This window comes from Scyliorhinus canicula, chromosome 2 (genome assembly GCF_902713615.1).
Source record: "Scyliorhinus canicula chromosome 2, sScyCan1.1, whole genome shotgun sequence".
NCBI classification, from domain to species: Eukaryota; Metazoa; Chordata; class Chondrichthyes; order Carcharhiniformes; family Scyliorhinidae; genus Scyliorhinus; species Scyliorhinus canicula.
The window spans coordinates 273,427,201-273,446,292 of NC_052147.1; the positions used below are offsets into that span (position 1 = coordinate 273,427,201).

The window sequence follows — 19,092 nt, forward strand, 5'->3', positions numbered from 1 at the left end:
AATCTATAACAGGCAGTTGTTCTGCTGTGGAAATATTGTTGCCGAGTTCGTTATTTTGGGGATCTTTTATAATTCTGCAAGGAATTGCAAAGAAAAAGTACCGAGATCTATCATGCTTGTCGACAGCTTCACATGGAGAAACTCACTCTGCTCCCAGTTTTTATCTGTATACTCTCGTCTACATCCAACTGGTTGCTTATTTGCAACTGGTGTCAAAAGGAATGTTCCTTAACTCTCAAAACTGTATACTGGTAAAGTTCATTAGTATAAAGAAAGAACATATTTCTTTCGCAATTTACCATATCCAGCGGATTTCCCATAGAGTTTATAGCCAATGGGATAGATTGGAATTACAATCATTGGCCAGGATTTTAAAGTCAATGGACTTTTGGCTGGTCCATTAAACTTCCTGTCCTGCGCCTGGGCAGGACTGAAAAATTCTGGCCATTGTTTTGATGTGGGAGACCGTGACCATCAATGGTCTCATAAATAGCAAAGAAATAAAATGATCATTTGCTGTTGCCGATGTTGGTTGAGGTGGAGATATTGGCCAAGGCACCAAGAGAACGGCAGGTGCTGCTTTAGCATAGGGCTAAATCGCTGGCTTTTAAAACAGACCAAGGCAGGCCAGCAGCGCGGGTTCAATTCCTGTACCAGCCTCCCCGAACAGGCACCGGAATGTGGCGACTAGTGGCTTTTCACAGTAACCTCGTTTGAAGCCTACTTGTGACAATAAGCGATTTTCATTTCATTTCCAATAGTGTCATGGGATCTTTTGCTCAAGCAAAAATACAAGGTTACAATTTAAAATCTAATCCAAAATAGGGCATCTCTAAAGACTCCAAATAAAAGCCTTCGTCCCAAAGTAACTATGGGCTGCTTTTCCCCTTTGAGGGGGAGAGCTGACTGGTGGTGATTTATCCTGAGGATCACCATGCCTCAGGCGAGGAGAAAGGCCCTCCAACCCCTCCAATACTGCACTCACAATGGTACTTTCGCCTTCCAAACAGTCCACTCGTTGCTTCTCCATTCACCAGGGCATTTCCGGAACAACCAACCTGCTCAATGATACCTTTACCTAGTCTCCATTTCTAACCCTGGTCAATCCTGGCACCAACCATTTTTGCAAGAGGCAGATTCAGAGCCAGTGGAGTGGTCCACCATCAAGGGGCAGCAGGTACATGGAAACACCACCACCTGGCTGGAGGTTTCCCTCCAAGCCACATACTATCCTGGCCTGAAAACACATCGCCGTTCCTTCACTGTCACTGGATCAGGATTCTGGAACTACTTCCATGACAGCACTGTGGGTATATCCAGACCTCAGGGATGACAGGAGTTCAAGAAGGCAGCCAACCATCACCTTCTCAAGGGCAATAAATGCTGGCCTAGCCATCGATGCCCACGCCAAGTAAATTAATTTTCAAAAAGCTGATTAAGCTCAATAAGAGCCTCATTATGGCCAATTATGGAGGGAGTTGGAGGGGGGAGGTGGTTTGCTTAGGTGCCTGGAAGCTGACACTTGGCATCAGGCTGTAGGGGCCAATGTTCTGGGCAGGGCTAGAGACAACTTCCTGTCTTCCTCAACCCTTCAGTCGCAGTCTGCTGATAGGGTGCTTCAATAGTGCCCTCTCTGTTACTTACTTGCCATCACACCCTCCACAATCGGGCGGGCCGATTGGAGGGTAGAGGGGGCCTCATTTGGGACTGGGTTTTTTTGTACAGGTGATCTGGGTCAGGCGAGCGGCCGATTGAGGGCATTATTTACGCGGTCCAGGTCTGCGGTCTGAGTTCACCATGGAGCACGATGATGCTGCTGGAGGACGCCGCCATGTGCATGCGCGGCCTCTGACCCGGAAGTGAGGGAGCTCCTCGACAGCTGACTGCTAGTCCCCAGCAAGATTGTGAATCTGTGGCCTTTTGATGTCAGTTTTCCTGGCGTAAAAGACCACAGTTTTCCCGACGGCGTGGGGACATCGTCCCAAAAACAGAGAATCCAGTCCTTGATCTCGGATTGGTGCTCCAGCTTCTTTCACGGGATGTGACCATGACTGGCAAGGAAGGTGTTTATTGCCCAATCCTAATTGCCATAAGAGGGTGGAAGTGAGCCGTCACCTTGGACACTGCAGTCCAGGTGGTGTCACACCCATAATGCCGTTATGGAGGAAATTCCAGGTTTTTGACCAAGGGACAGTGACTGATTCCCTTGGGATGGGTTCAGAAGTCAGAAACAGTCCAATTGCTGTGTCCCCACAATTGTAGACGAAATCCTGCCATTCACCTCTGAACTATTATTAATGAAGGAAAGGTATTGAGGGATATGGACCAAAGACAAGATTGTGGCGTTGGACCACAGATCAGCCATGATCTCATTAAATGGCGGTGGAGACTTGAGGGGCTGAATGGCCTACTCCTGTTCCTACACACTATTGCTGTTCTAACTTTTTAAGCGGTTATCAAGATGTAGAAGCTCATAAACTTGCGGTAGCTTAATATTGACAAAACAGAAAACATCAGGTCATATTGAGGAGGGGAGCGGGATTGGGCCATTTCCCAATTTCCAGCCCATTTTCTGCCCAGCAGTGTCCGCCCATGACATCTTCACGTGACAAATACATCACGAGATCTTCTCTGAAAAATACACCCTGGATGTAAAGATAATAAGGTGCTTAGAGCATGGTTTTCAACAAATTTTGGAGGGCTTGATAGATATAAACAGCCACCAGACTCTCGTGTGCCCAGTTAGGTGGATAACCTGCGCTGCATATGAATATGCTCCCTGTTCCCCACCATCAACTGCCTCACGCTCACTCCCAAGTGTGTCATCGTGAACTCAAGCAGGAAGGAGGCAACTAAGGGGATCAGGGTTTATGGGGAGAAGGCAGGAGAATGGGCATGAGAAAAATATCAACCACGATTGAATAGCGGAACAGACCCGATGGGCTGAGAAGCCTAATTCTGCTCCTATGTCTTATGGTCTTAAAAGTTGATCCGTAACAGACAGCATCAACAGCTAATCATGGTGTATTGTCTCATCATGTCTCACAGCATGGGTTGAATTAATTTTAATTTCTGCCACAGGTGAATCATTTTGGTGTCAATACTTCATATTATTCAACAGGTCAGCGTTGGCAGTATGGAGTGAATCATTTGCATTTATGTTTAACATGTACCCTTCAAGTTGTGACCTTTTGATCATTCGGTGTGGAGTCGCCAAGCAAACAATGATGAATCCCCAGGAATCACTTACAAGTACTGACACATTCCCAGGGACCCCTGTCCAAACGTGTGATATCAGTAACTGAAAAGAAACATTGCAGAGAACAGTATTTTCCAGCACATGTCAAAGAAATAATGAAATAGAAAGGCAATGAAACGAGATAAATATTCTAATACAATTAATAATTGGCTTAAATCTGATGGCAGGTTTAGCACCAAATCTCTGACCAGTATCTCCTTCGAAGACCCTTCCTATCGGAGTGTGAAACATCAGGAAATGTTATCCGACCAATCCAGAACCAAAAGAAAATAAGCACAGAGGCAGATGAATAATTTCCCATTGAGGACGCAATTTTCATTTTAATTTTAAAAAGATTATCTGTTCTTTACTAAATAAATGACGGTTATGGTAATGTCAGTGCTGGCCTGTAACATAAGGAGCAAACTGGTGTCACAGAAGCAGAGATATGACGAGGTGAAGAAATTAAGAGATCTTATAGCAAGGTCTGAAACCTTTCAAGTCACACCCTCTCATTAACACAAAAATCCATGAGGAGGATTTCAAAATAATTTGAAGCAAGTAACGGAGTAAATATTTAGCACAGAATAATGGACTGTTTTAAACTATCAAAATGAAAATTCTTTTCCCACTCCAGCAGTGAGCGAGTTGGATGACGCCGTCTTTATCACTGCACAGTCTAATCTGACAACACCAGGTTAAAGTCCAACATGTTTGTTTCGAATCACTAGCTTTTGGAGCACTGCTCCTCCCTCAGGTGAATGAGGAGGTAGGTTCCAGAAGCATATATATAGTCAAAGATGCAAGGCGATACTTTTAATACAAGCATTTGCAGGTAATTAAATCTTTACAGATCCAGAGAGAGGGGTAACCCCAGGTTAAAGAGGTGTGAATTGTCTCAAGCCAGGACAGTTGGTAGGATTTCGCAAATCCAGGCCAGATGGTGGGGGGGGGGGGGGGGGGGGGAGGGGGGGGGGGGGGGGGGGGGAGCCCTACCAACTGTCCTGGCTTGAGACAATTCACACCTCTTTAACCTGGGGTTACCCCTCTCTCTGGATCTGTAAAGACATAATTACCTGCAAATGCTCGCATTCAAAGTCTCGTCTGCATCTTTGACTTTGTCAATATATATGTTTCTGGAACCTATCTCTTCATTCACTGAAGGAAGCAGTGCTCCGAAAGCTAGTGATTCGAAACAAACCTGTTGGACTTTAACCTGGTGTTGTAAGACTACTTATTGTGCTCACCCCAGTCCAACGCCGGCATCTCCACATGTTTTTAATCGATCAAATTATATTCATTTACTTCAAGTTCCCTACCCAAATGCTGTCTTCTTGACGATACTGCTTCCAGTTCCTTCCTGTGTCACTGAACATTAACACATAGCGCGTCACCCAATCTGAGCTCCCATACCGCCCTTGCGTTGCCACGGCAGTGACCTCTGTTCTCTCACCGAGATCCATCTGTACCCATTGGTATTTGTTAGATTCCAGAGGTGACCATCCACCAGCTCCTTCAAAGAAGTATTAAAGAAACAAGAAGAATTGAGTAAAAAGAGAGAAGAGACACAGAGAGAAATCTGCCACATTTCAAACTATTATTAAAATTTATTGACTGTATATCAGATGTGACTGGATTTATTTTTGATTCTCAAGTGTGGACAACTGATCAGATCTGAAATTGAGGGCTTGTCTCAGTCATGGTGACCATGAGACCACGGCCAATTGTTGTAAAAAGCCATCTCGTTCACCAACATCCTTTAGGGAAGGAAATCTGCTGTCCTTACCCGCTCTGGCCTCCATGAGGGCTGGTTTAGCTCAGTGGGCTAGACAGCTGGTTTGTGATGCAGAACAAGACCAGTAGCAGGGGTTAAATTCCTGTACCAGCTGAGAATTCTGAATTCTCCCTCGGTGTACCCGAACAGGCGCAGGAATGTGGTGACTAGGGGCTTTTCACAGTAACTTCCTTGCAGTGTTAATGTAAGTCTACTTGTGACAATAAAGGTTATTTATGTATGTGATTCTGGACCCACAGCAATGTGGTGGACTCTTAAAATGCCCTCTGAAATGGCCCAGCAAACCATGCAGTTAAAGGGGCATTTATGGACGGCCTCATTGCTGATGTCCACATACCATTGAAGAATAAAAACATTTGATCTGGAGTACACTGGCCTGAAAGAGTAGTGGAAACAGAATAACTCGCCATTTACAAAAAGGATTTTGATAGTTACAGGAAATCAGAGAAATTCCACGACTATAGGGAAAGACTGCTCAGGCATGCTGCGCTGTGTGACTACCATCCGTGCTGTAAGATTCTCAGAACGGTCTGTCTCTTTGTTGGGGCTTTCACTCAAAGTTAAAGATAAGACACACCATGGTCTGATTTTAATGTTACTTCAGAGACAGATGATCACCACTATCTAGACAGATGATCACCACTATCTAGACAGATGATCACCACTGTCTAGACAGGTGATCACCACTGTCTAGACAGATGCCACAACAAGATGTCACACTGCAGCATTTTTGAACCTTTTTTCCCCACTTTGTGGAAAGGAATTTTGGCTTCATCTAACCTCATGTTTCAATGTGAATATGAATGGCCACTGATATTGTGTAGAAGCATCAAAACCAGACGGGCTGGATTATGAAATTGATACTTTGAGGGTCATCGCCTCACCTTAAGTTGGCCAAGGTAACTGCCAAATTATTCCAAGGAAGCAGTCAGAATTACATCAAGGTAAAGGGACACAGGGACAAATGACGCTGCCACAAAACCTGTGGCCCATCACCGTCAGGTAAAAATGCAGGAGATCAGGGTCTTATAATTAGGTGCTGTCTGAACAGAACTCAGGAGGTCTTGTGGCGCAGTGGGTAGTGCCCATGCCTCTAAGCCAGAAGCTCGGGGTTTGAGTCCCACCCCAGAAGTTGATGACCAAGGAAGGTGCATCTATAACACAGTCAAACAGGGCGAGTATCAATCTGCAAACAGTTCCAAACGCAGCAAATGGCTAGTAGTAAGAGCGGGAGAGACGCCTAGTCGTGCTTGAAGTGGAGTTGCGCCCTCAAGTTATAAGCCTCTGTCGACAGACGACCCACCTTCTCCAGGAATTACTAGCTATGGAAGCAGCACTATATGCGCAGGGGCTGGTTTAGCACAGTGGGCTCAGACAACTGGCTTGTAATGCAGAACAAGACCAGCAGGGCGGGTTCAATTCCCGTTCCAGCCTCCCCGAACATGTGCCAGAATGTGGCGACTGGGGGCTTTTCACAGTAACTTCATTGAAGCCTACTTGTGACAATACGCAATTATTATTATTATACGTGGGATGTAAGGAAAGAATTAGTGTTCCATAGTGATTAAGAACTCCGAAAACACAAGGCAGCCATCTCAGGAAAACGGCAGGATGCCTGGATTATTAGTTACCAAGGATTCCAGGCGAGAAATGAAAATTAAACTTAGATAAATGGAGTTTGCTTTGATTGTTATACCATGGGTTCTCTTTCTGTAATTGAAATAAAGTGGTTCTTCAATTAGCAATGCAGATCAGCCATTGAATAGTAAAAGAGATTGAAGGGGCTAAATGGCCTCTTCCATTTGCTATTTTCCAAGCTCTCCAAATTGTAGCTGGCCTCACCTCATCAACTGGTTCTTAGCCTGCTTTCCAGAAGATTGTAGAAGCCCACATGAAGGCATACGCAAGAAACATGATTCATGGATTCACAGACAGCACAGAAGGAGGCCATTTGGCCCATCATGTCCATGCTGGTAAGATCTGACTACATGAATCCCATTTTCCAGTGCTTGGCCCATAGCCCTGGAGGTTACGGCAGTGCAAGTGATATGCCACCCCATGACAAAGGTGTCAGCTGTGGCTGTGTTGATAGCATACTCACTTGAGTCACAAACCTCTGTGTTCAAGTCCCATCAGGGTTCGAGTACAAAAAATCCAAGCTGACATTTCATGTGCAGTGCTGAGGGAGCACCTCACGACCTTTCAGGTGAGACATTAAATCGAGGTCCCATTTGCCAGCTTGGGTAGATGTAAAAGATCGTACGGAACTATTGTGATGAGCAGGAGAGATAACCCGGTCTTTTGTCAGAGTTTATCGCTCAATCAACATCACAACAAAACAGATTATCTGGTCATTATCACTCTGCTGTTTGTGGAAACTTGCTGTGTGCAGAATGGCTGTTGTGTCTCCCACATTGCAACAGTGACTAAACTTCAAAAAGTACTTCATTGGCGGAAAGTACTTTGGGACACCCAATAGTCAAGAAAAGCGCTATACAAATGCAAGTCTTTCTTTTTATGCAGTCCTGCTCAGCCAGCTATGGTCCAAGTGCTGGAAAACCCGATTATATTAGATTGGTGTTTGGTGGCCGGGTCAGATACGATGGGCGCAAGGGTCACTTTCTGTGCTGTAAAACTTTATTTTACCTGGAATTACTTTATTATATAGTCATACATTGGGCAGTACAATTCTAAAGTAAGATGTATGGACTGACTACAGGAGTGGCGAGAGTGCCAACAACCAAGAGACAACATCGTGTGTGTCTGAGAAAATGTATATTCAACATTCTGCAATGAAACGAAAGCTGTTGTTTGACTTTCCACTGCTGTCTACTTTGTCCCACAGCGTCAACCATGGCTCTAATTTTCAGGATGGCAGTGTTTCGGCCCCCACCATCTAAAAAGTGAATGGGGAACACACCTCTGCCAACTCCAGCAGCCCCAATGCCACATTCCACTCCAACAAGCATTGACAGGCAGCAGGTGGGACTTCTGCCCTCACTTGGGAAGAAATCTTGCCTTGGAGAGCTACTCGCCAATCAGGTTGGCCGGAAATGCTCCAGTCCCTCCAGGCACAGCGCTGCAGTGGCTGGAAGAGGTACTGCTGGAACTAAGTCCAACGACCCGGAGGACAGTTAAGTGGCAGGGGTTCCAAGGCAGAGGGAGTAGGGAACATTTTGGGGGTTATGAGGGGTACAGTTGGGGTCTCAAGGGATACGCCTGGGAGGGAAGGCCAGAGATTACAGCGCCTTGTGGGCAAGGACAGTCAGAAGATAACACCTTCCCTTCCTCCCTGCTCCCAGAGGGTGTGCAGAGGAGATTCACCAGGTTAATACCAGAGCTGAAGGGGTTGGATTACGAGGAGAGGTTGAGTAGACTGGGAATTTAGAAGGATGCGGGGGGGGGGGGGGGGGGGGGGGGAATCTATACAAACATATAAAATGATGAAGGGAATAGATAGGATAGATGCGGGCAGGTTGTTTCCACTGGTGGAAAAAAGCAGAACTAGGGGCATAGACTCAAAATAAGGCTAAATAGATTTACGACTGAGCTGAGGAGGAACTTCTTCACCCAAAGGGTTGTGAATCTATGGAATTCCCTGCCCAGTGAAGCAGTTGAGGCTCCTTCATTAAATGTTTTTAAGATAAAGATAGTGTTTTGAAGAATAAAGGAATAAAGGGTGTTCAGGCGGGAAAGTGGAGCTGAGTCGACAAAAGATCAGCCATGATCTCATTGAATGGCGGAGCAGGCTCGAGGGGCCAGATTGCCTACTCCTGCTCCGAGTTCTTATGTTCTTATGTTCTCCCACAGGGTAATGCAATCCATGCAATTTCATGCTTCCTCACCACTGACCTCACCACCACCACCCCAGAACCTGCCGTGCGGGTGGAGCTTAAAATTCCAGCCTATGACTGAGCGGAATTAAACACATCTCAAGTGGTTCAAGTCCTACCCCCACAGCTTGGAGTGCAGCACTGTAAGGACTTTGGCCGTATAAAAGTTCACAAGGCAAGAATCAAAGAACAAGGGAATTCTCCCCTATGCCTTGATCAATATTTACCCCTCTAGCAACATTACTAAAATGGCAAATTGTATGGTCATTATCACATTGCTGACTGTGGGAGGTTCCTGTGCACCAATTGCCGTGTTTCTTACAACAATGATTTCACGTCAAAAGTACTGAATGAACTGTAAAATGGCACTAAGTTAGTGAATCACATGGGCTGGTTTAGCTCACCAGGCTAAATCGCTGGCTTTTAAAGCAGACCAAGCAGGCCAGCAGCACGGTTCGATTCCCGTACCAGCCTCCCCGGACAGGCGCCGGAATGTGGCGACTAGGGGCTTTTCACAGTAACTTCATTGAAGCCTACTCGTGACAATAAGCGATTTTCAATCATACAATTTACAGTGCAGAAGGAGGCCATTTACCCCATCAGTCTGCACCAGCCCTTGGAAAGTGCACCCTACCCAAACCCACACCTCTACCCTATCCCCATAACCCAGTAACCCCACCCAAGCTTTTTGGACACTAAGGGCAATTTATCATGGTCAAGCCACCTAACCTGCACATCTTTGGACTGTGGGAGGAAACCGGAGCACCCGGAGGAAACCCAAGCAGAGACGGGGAGAAAGTGAAAACTCCGCACAGACAGTGACCCAAGCCGGGAATCGAACCCGGGACTCTGGAGCTGTGAAGCAACTGTGCAAACAACCGTGCTACCGTGCCACCCAAGTGCTATACAAATGCAAGTCTTTTACTCATTATGCCTGATTTGTCATTTTTTGGCCCAGATTATATGGTCTGGTGGAGTGTTTACTCTTTCAGTATCTGAAGTGAGAATGAGGAACCATGCCAATTGAGTGAGTCACTATCGATGCCACGTGTTGCCATGCCCTTGGCAACCCTGACATTTCCAGGTGCCATTCATTGATAACCACTTTGGTTTACAGGAGAAGAAGAAGAAAGAAGAAGAAAATTGCTTATTGTCACGAGTAGACTTCAATGAAGTTACTGTGAAAAGACCCGAGTCGCCACATTCCGGCGCCTGTCCGGGGAGGCTGGTACGGGAATCGAACCGTGCTGCTGGCCTGCTTGGTCTGCTTTAAAAGCCAGCGATTTAGACTTGTGAGCTAAACCAGCCCCAGTGAAGGGGTTTCACTTAGCGGAACACACCTTAACACAGTGCGGGAAACTACTTACAGATAACTCTGTCTTTTCTCCCTCAGTGTCTGGACTGAGCAACCCCTCAGCTTCAGTGATTTCAAAAAGGTCACAGAACAGTTAAACACTTGCACCAACAAAAGGAATGATGGATGCAGAATGAGTAACTCTCTGACAACACTTGCGCACTTTCTGCAGATTGATCTTCGATTCAAATGCAGTGAAATATTTGCTCCATTTTGAGAATTCATATCAGATGACATTAGTTCTCCCCCACCCCACACCACCCAGACCTGCCAAACGTCTTGAAGACTCGGGCTCTGCTACTCCATACTCCACCCACACACCCCCTCCCCCCTCCCCCATTAATCCTCCAGGGTTACCGAATCCAGACCGGAGATTCTCAACTTCCCCACATTCCGCAAGAATTAGAATCCATCGAATCCATGCAGTGCAGAAGGCCCATCGCGTCTGCACCGACCCTACCAAGAGCACCCTCCCTCTGCCCACTCCCCCACCCTCTCCCCATAACCCCACCTAGCTTGCACATCTTTGGATACTCAGGGGCAATTTAGCATGACCGCTCCACCTGACCATGCACTTGGGCTGGACTACACGGCCATATCATCCACCCTGGTGCTGAACATTGTGCCATCATCAGCGAGGATCCCCACAGGTGTTGGCAACTTGCCATTTTCTCATAGCAGCAGCCTTGCCGTGTGGTATTATCCAGAAAACCTCAAATCACGGCTGAGTGGGTTGGGTGCAGCAAGTGTGCAGGAACACAATGCACAGGAACACAGTGCGCAGGAACACAGTGTGCAGGAACACAATGTACAGGAACACAGTGCGCAGGAACACAGGGCGGAATTCTCCGCTCCCGGGAAAAATCGGGAAGGCCATCGTGAACTCGGCCGAGTTTCACGACGGCCTCGGAGGCCGCTCCTCTCACCGTATTCACCGCCACCCGGGGGGGCTAAGAGCGGCGCTCCGTTATTCTTGCCGGCCAGGCCTTGATGCTTGCGCGCCTAAGTGATGTCGGCCGCGCATGCGCAGGTTGGCCGGCTCCAACCCGCGCATGCGCGGCTGACGTCACGACGGCTGACGGCTCAAACCTGCGCATGCGCGGTGGCCGTCTTCCCCTCTGCTGCCCCGCAAGGCGTGGCGGCTTGATCTTGCGGGGCGGCGGAGCACCGGTCCCCTCCCGAGCACGGCCGTGGTGCTCACTCCCCTCTCCGCCCCCCACAAGCTTCAAACGGGCCCCTGGCGCCCATTTTCACGATGGCAGCGACCAGGTGTGGTTGCCGCCGTCGTGAAACGGTCGCAAACAGCAAGCCGCTCGGCCCTTCCGGGTCGGAGAATCGGCGGTCGCCGTGAAAAACGGCGACCGCCAATTCTGCTGAGCGGGGGGTGGGAGAATCACGGGGGGCACCAGGGGGGCGTAAAATTAGTCGCCCGGCCCTCCCGCGATTCTCCCACCCGGCGTGGGGAGCGGAGAACGCGCGCACAGTGCACATGCGCAAACACCCAAAGGTTCAAGTGCAGCAGCAAAAGGCTAACTCCCCAGCAGTCTCACTATCACTGCCCAGGAAATACACTATCACACCCCAGGGAGCTCAGAGGATGTGGAGACAAACCTGAAATACAGGATGATTTCCTAAATTACGGGATGATAACAAATCTCCAGGTAACAACTAAGAGAGTAAAAATCTGGAAAACAATGGGATTGCACATTCCTGCAATTTTATTATCCTTAAGAAATGACAAGAGATTAATTTCATGGAATAAATTTGTAGAATTTAACAAGAAAGATTATGATCGAAGTTATGAAATACAAGGGCTCCTATAACATTTAATACCGATGATAAGACTGTGAGGCGCCTGCAATAGGAATACAATGTGTTCTTCTGACAAAGACTTCTCTCAATGCAGGCTACGCAAGAGGTTGTAGGTAATCACAGATTATGTATCCATTATAATTGTAGTCAAGTCTATTGAGAGTTACCAAAAAGCGTGCAAGATGTAGAAACTGGATCTGCACACGATGGCACTCACTGTACAACTGCAGTCACAGAATCTTTCAGCACTGAAGGAGGCCATTTGGCCAATCTCCCCTAGCTCTTTGGAAGTGCCATACAATTAGCCCCCACCCCCGTAGCTCTTTTCCCGTAGCCCTGCTTTGTTTTTCCTTTTCAAGTTTTATGCAATTATTTATCCAAAGGTTACCATAAGACCATAAGATATAGCAGCAGAATTAGCCAAAAGACCATAAGACATAGGAGCAGAATTAGGCTACTCTTCTCATCTAGTCTGCTCTGCCATTCAATCATGGATGATATTTTCTCAATCCCATTCTCCTGCCATCTTGCCAAAAGCCCTGATCCCCTTATTAATCAAGAATCTATCTATCTCTGTCTTAAAGACACTCAGTGAATTGGCCTCCACAGCCTTCTGCGGCCACGAGTTCCACAGATTCACCACTCTCTGACTGAAGAAATTCCTCCTCACCTCTGTTTTCAAGGATCGTCACTTTAGTCTGAGATGGTGTTCTCTGGTTATAGTTTTTCCTACAAGTGGAAACATCCTCTCCACGTCCACTCTATCCAGGCCTTGCAGTATCTTGTAAGTTTCAATAAGATCCCCTCCCATCCTTCTAAACTCCAACAAGTAAACACCCAGAGTCCTCAAATGTTCCTTATACGACAAGTTCTTCATTCCAGGGATTATTCTTGTGAACCTCCTCTGGACCCTTTCCAAGGCCAGCACATCCTTCCTTAGATACGGGGTCCAAAACTGCTCACAGTGCTCCAAATGGGGTCTGACCTGAGCCTTTTACAGCCTCAGAGGTACATCCCTGGTCTCGTATTCTAGCCCTGTTCACATGAATGCTAACACTGCATTTGCCTTCTTAACTGCCGACTGAACCTGCACATTAACCTTAAGAGAATCGTGAACAAGGACTCCCAAGTCCCTTTGAGCTTCTGCTTTCCGAAGTATTTCTCCACTTAGAAAATAGTCTATGCTTAAATTCCTCCTTCCAAAGTGCATATCCTCACACTTTTCCACATTGTGTTTCGTTTGCCACTTCATTGCCCACTCTCCTAGCTTGTCCAAATCCTTCTGCAGCCCTCTTGCTTCCTCAGTACCATCTGTCCCTCTACAGATCTTTGTATCATCTGCAAATTTAGCAACAGTGCCTTCAGTACCTTCTTCCAGATCATTAATTATTTTTTATGGAATAATTTTTATTCAAGTTTTCAACAACAAATTTTTATCACAACAGAGAAAAACAGTAACCCCTCCCCTCCAATACAAAAACAATAAATTAACAAGAAAAAGAAATAAGTGTAAAACCATGCGAACAAACCCCCATAATGAACCCGTAGCCCTCCCCCCCCCCCCGGCTACCTTCCCCCGATTCTCGTCCATTTTCCCCTGATTCTTGGCCACCCGACTATTCTTCCTCTTGTTCGTTGGCCACAAACAGGTCCCGGAACAATTGCATGAATGGCTCCCACGTTCTGTGGAAGCCGTCGTCTGACCCTCGGATGGCGAATTTGATTTTCTCCATTTGGAGAGATTCCGAGAGGTCGGACAGCCAGTCTGCAGCTCTGGGCGGTGCTGCTGACCGCCAGCCAAACAGGATTCTATGGCGGGCGATCAGGGAGGCAAGGGCGTCCGCCCTCCTCCCCAGGAATAGATCTGGCTGGTCTGAAACCCCGAAGACCGCCACTATCGGGCATGGCTCCACCCTCACCCCCACCACTTTGGACATAGCCTCGAAGAAGGCTGTCCAGTACTCCACAAGTCTGGGGCAAGACCAGAACATGCGGGCGTGGCTGGCCAGGCCTCTTTGGCACCGTTCACATCTGTCCTCCGCCTCCGGGAAGAACCTACTCATACGATTTCTCGTTAAGTGGGCTCTATGTACCACTTTTAGTTGCGTCAGGCTGAGCCTTGCGCACGTGGAGGTGGAGTTGACCCTATGCAGTGCTTCGCTCCAGAGTCCCCACCCTATCTCAATCCCCAGGTCATCCTCCCATTTCATTCTTGTTGCGTCCAGTACGGTGTTGTCCCTTTCTACCAGTCGGTCATACATGTCGCTACAGTTCCCTTTCTCTAGGATACTTGCGTCCAGTAGGTCTTCCAGTAGTGTCTGTCGTGGCGGTTGTGGGTACATCCTCATCTCCTTTCGTAGGAAGTTTTTGAGCTGCAGGTACCGTAGCTCGTTCCCCCCGGCTAGCCGAAATTTCTCTGTCAGTTCGTCCAGTGTTGCGATCCTGCCATCCGTGTATAGGTCCCTGACTGTCAGTGTCCCCCCGTCCTGCCTCCACCTTTTGAAGGTGGCGTCAGTCAGTGCTGGTTTGAACCTATGGTTGTTGCAGATGGGAGCCTTGTCCGACATTTTGGTCAGGCCAAATTGCTGCCGCAGTTGGTTCCAGGATTGGAGGGTGGCTGTCACCACTGGACTGCTGGAGTGTTTTTTGGGTGGGGATGGGAGTGCTGCCGTGGCGAGGGCCCGGAGGGAGGTCCCCATGCAGGAGGCCTCCTTCGCACGCACCCACTCGGTTTCTGGCTCCTGGATCCATCCCCTTACTCGCTCGGCTGTTGCCGCCCAGTGGTAGAATTGTAGGTTCGGGAGGGCTAGCCCCCCCCCCCCCCCCCCCCCTCATACGAACGCCATGATAAGTTTGTCCAGCGCTTTGAAAAAGGCCTTGGGGATGTAGATTGGAATGGATCTAAACAGGAAGAGGAACCTGGGCAGTACGTTCATTTTGATCGTCTGGACTCTCCCCGCGAGGGAGAGTGGGAGTGTATTCCATCTTTGCAGGTCCTTTTTTACTTCCTCCGTCAGGCTGGTGAGGTTCCATTTGTGGATCCCTTTCCAGTCATGGGCTATTTGGATCCCCAGGTAGTGGAATTTGTGTCGGGCTTGTTTGAACCTTCCACATCATTAATGTATATTGTAAAAAGTTGTGGTCCCAGGACAGACCCCTGAGGCACACCACTAGTCACCAGCTGCCATCCTGAAAAAGATGCCTTTCTCCCCGCTCTCTGCCTTCTGCCAGTCAGCCAATCCTCTATCCATTGCAGGATCTTACCCTGAACGCCATGATCTCTTAACTTATTTAACAGTCTCCTCTGCGGCACCTTGTCAAAGGCTTCTGGAAATCTAAATAAATCACGTCCACTGGTTCTCCTTTGTCTAACTTCCTTATTACCTCCTCAAAGAACTCCCAACATATTTGTCAGACATGACCTCCCTTTGACAAAGCCGTGCTGACTTAGTACTATTTTACCATGCACTTCCAAGTACTTCACAATCTCATCTTTAATAACAGACTCTAAACTCTTGCCAATGACCGAAGTCAGGCTAACCTGCCTATAATTTCCCGTCTTCTGCCTCCCTTCCTTCTTAAATAGTGGTGTTACATTAGCTACCTTCCATTCTCTGGGACCCTTCCTGCCTCCAATGATTCCTGAAAGAACATCACTAATGCCTTCACAGTTTCCTCACCTATCTATTTTAGAACACTGAGGTGTAGTCCATCTGGTCCAGGTGACTTTTCCACCTTCAGACCTTTCAGTTTCCCCAGAACCTTCTCCTTAGTAATCGTCACTGCACTCACCTTTTCCCCCTGGTTCTCCTGGAGCTCTGGCATCCCACTGGTGTCTTCCATCGTGAAGACTGATGCGAAGTAACTATTCAGTTCCTCTGCCATTTCTTTGTTTCCTATTATTACTTCTCCAGCCACATTTTCCAGTGGCCCAATGTCTATTTTTGCCTCTCTCTTACCTTTTATATATTGAAAAAATCTCTTCCTATCTTCTTTTATATTACTAGCTAGCTTGCACTCAGACTTCATCTTCTCCCCCCTTATTGCTCTTGTCCTCAGCTCACTTTTAAAGGCTTCCCAATCCTATGGTTTCTCACTAATCCTCACCATTTTGTAAGCTTTTTCCTTCACCTTGATGCTGTCCTTGATATCCCTCATCAGCCATGGATGCCTTGTCCTCCCCTTAGCATGTTTCCCCCTTCTTGGGATGAATTTCTGTTGTGCCTCCCTAATAACCCTCAAAAACTCCTGCCATTGCTGTTCCACTGTCTTCCCTGCTAGGCTCCTGTTCCAATCAACTGGCCAGCTCCTCCCTCATGTCTTTGTAGTTACCCTTAGTTCATTGTAATGCCGTTACATCTGATTGCAGCTTCTCCCTCTCAAACTGCAGGATAAATTCTACATATTGTGGTCACTGTTCCCTAAGGGTTCCTTCACCTTAAGTTCCCTAATCAAGTCTGCCTCATTACACATCACCAAATACAGAATTGCCTGTTCCCTAGTAGGCTCGGGCACAAGCTGCTCCCAAAAACTCTCTCTTAGACATTCCCCAAATTCCATTTCTTTGGATCGAACCTGATTTTCCCAGTCCACCTGCATATTGAATTCCCCCATGATTATTGTAATATTGCCTTTTTTACATGCCTTTTCTATCTCCTGATTTATGTTCTGCCCCACATCCTGACTACTGCTAGGGGGGCTGTACATAACTCCCATCAGGGTCTTTTTACCTTTGCAATTCTTCAACTCTACTCACAGAGATTCTATGCCTTCTGATCCTATATCGCTACTTGCTATCGATTTAACTTCATTCCTTACTAACAATGCAACCCCATCCCCTTTGTCCTCTGCCTGACCTTTCGATGGGACATATATCCTTGGATATTTAGATCCCAGCCCTGATCAGCTTGCAGCCACGTCTCTGTGATGCCCATAACATCGTACCGGCCAATTTCAATGTGCGCAACAAGCTCATTTACCTTGTTCCGTATACTGCGCGCATTTAGGTACAACACACACAGTCATGCATTGGCCACCCCCCTTTTCACACTCTCCTCAGTCACTGTACCCTGTACTGTGGCTTCACTGCCTTACACTTTCCCCTTTCTGCTTTTTGTTTCTGGCCCCGTTTTACTTCCCTCCGACTTCCTGCATTGGTTCCCATCCCCCGCCACATTAGTTTAAACCCTCCCCAACAGCACTAGCAAACGCCCCCCCCCCCCCCCCCCCCTCCCCGCAGGACATCGGCTCCAGTCCTGCCCAGGTGCAGACCGTCTGGTTTGTACTGGTCCCACCTCCCCCAGAACCGGTTCCAATGCCGCAGGAATTTGAATCCCTCCCTCTTGCACCATCTCTCGAGCCATGCATTCATCCTATCTATCCTGGCATTCCTGCTCTGACTAGCGCGTGGCACTGGTAGCAATCCTGAGATTACTACCTTTGAGGTCCTACTTTTTAGTTTAACTCCTAACTCCCTGAATTCAGCTTGTAGGACCTCATTCCGTTTTTTACCTATATTGTTGGTGCCTATGTGCACCACAACAGCTGGCTGTTCACCCTCCCCCCCCCCCAGAATGTCCTGCAGCAGCTCCGAGACATCCTTGACCCTTGCACCAGGGTGGTGAGCCATCTCCCTCAACAGTATCCAAAGCGGTATATCTGTTTTGCAGGGAGATGACCGCAGGGGATACCGGCAGTGCCTTCCTACTCTTACGCTGTCTTTTGGTTACCCATTTTCTATCTACCTCAGTAACTTTCACTTGCTGTGTGACCAACTCACTAAATGTGCTATCAATGACGTCCTCAGCATCGTGGATGCTCCAAAATGAGTCCATCTGCAGCTCCAGAGCCGTCTAGCGGTCTAACAGGAGCTGCAGCTGGAGACACGTCTTGCACGTGAAGGAGCCAGGGATAGTAGACGTGTCCCTGAACTCCCACATCGCACACGAGGAGCATTACACAGGTCGGGGATCTCCTGCCATGTCTTAAACCTTAGGTTAATAAATAGATAAATGAAAGGAAAAACTACTTACCAGTCACTTACCAGGGATAAAAAGCACCTCCTCCCCACCCAGCTTCGAATTCCCACATAGCTTCAAATTCCCAAACCCACTGTTTGCTGTGCCTCACTCTGGCTGTCGCCCATCGAGCCCATCCATTCTGCTCCGCCATTCAATCATGGCTGGTATTTTCTCATCCCCATTCTCCTACCTTCTCCCCGTAACCCCTGATCCCCTTATTAATCAAGAACCTATCTATCTCTGTCCTAAAAGACACTCAGTGATTTGGCCTCCACACAGCGCCGGCTCTAGGGTTGATGGCGCCCCGGGCAAGCTGAACTTCGGCGCCCTTGGGGAGGGGGGGCGGGGCCGAGGGGGGGGGGCCAAGGGGGGGGGGGCGAGGGGGAGGGGGCAAGGGGCAGGGCCGAGGGGGGGGCGGGGCCGAGGGGGGGCGGAGCCGGGGGGGGGGACGGACCCGAGGGCGGGGCGGGGGGGCGGACCCGAGAGGGGGGCGGACACGCGGGGGGGCGGACGTGGGGGGCGGACCCGAAGGGGGGGCGGACCCGAGGGCGGGGCGGGGGGGCGGACCCGAGGGGGGGCGAGGGGCAGGGCCGAGGGGGGGGCCGAGGGTGGGGGGGGCGGACCCGGGGGGGGCGGACCCGAGGGGGGGGCGGACACGCAGGGGGGCGGACCCGAAGGGGGGGCGGACCCGAGGGCGGGGCGGGGGGGGCGGACCCGAGAGGGGGGCGGACACGCGGGGGGGCGGACGCGGGGGGCGGACCCGAGGGCGGGGGGGCGGACCCGAGGGGGGGCGGGGGGGACTGAGCGGGGGGGGCGGACCGAGCCGTGGGGCCGCCCTGGGGGCGGCGGCCACCGCGCATGCGCTGGTTGGCACCGGCCCAACTGCGCATGCGCGGGACCACGCCCACTCTACCTGATACCCCAGTGAATGTTTTCAATATCATTCCAGGCAACGTAATCCAGATCACAACAACGTGCTGTGAAATATTCCTTCCACATCTCAGCTCTGGTTCCCTGGCAAGTTTCCAACTATTTTTATT

General features: G+C 48.9%; 1 protein-coding gene across 1 annotated transcript in view; it reads right to left on the minus strand.

The window, feature by feature from the left end:
* LOC119962143 (contactin-associated protein-like 5) overlaps positions 1-19,092 on the minus strand; it is a 1,043,235-nt gene that overhangs the window by 853,511 nt on the left and 170,632 nt on the right. Inside the window, exon 3 of the mRNA XM_038790068.1 lies at positions 4,558-4,751. Within this exon, the coding sequence (XP_038645996.1) occupies positions 4,558-4,751 (194 nt within the window). The remainder of the gene's footprint in view (positions 1-4,557; positions 4,752-19,092) is intronic.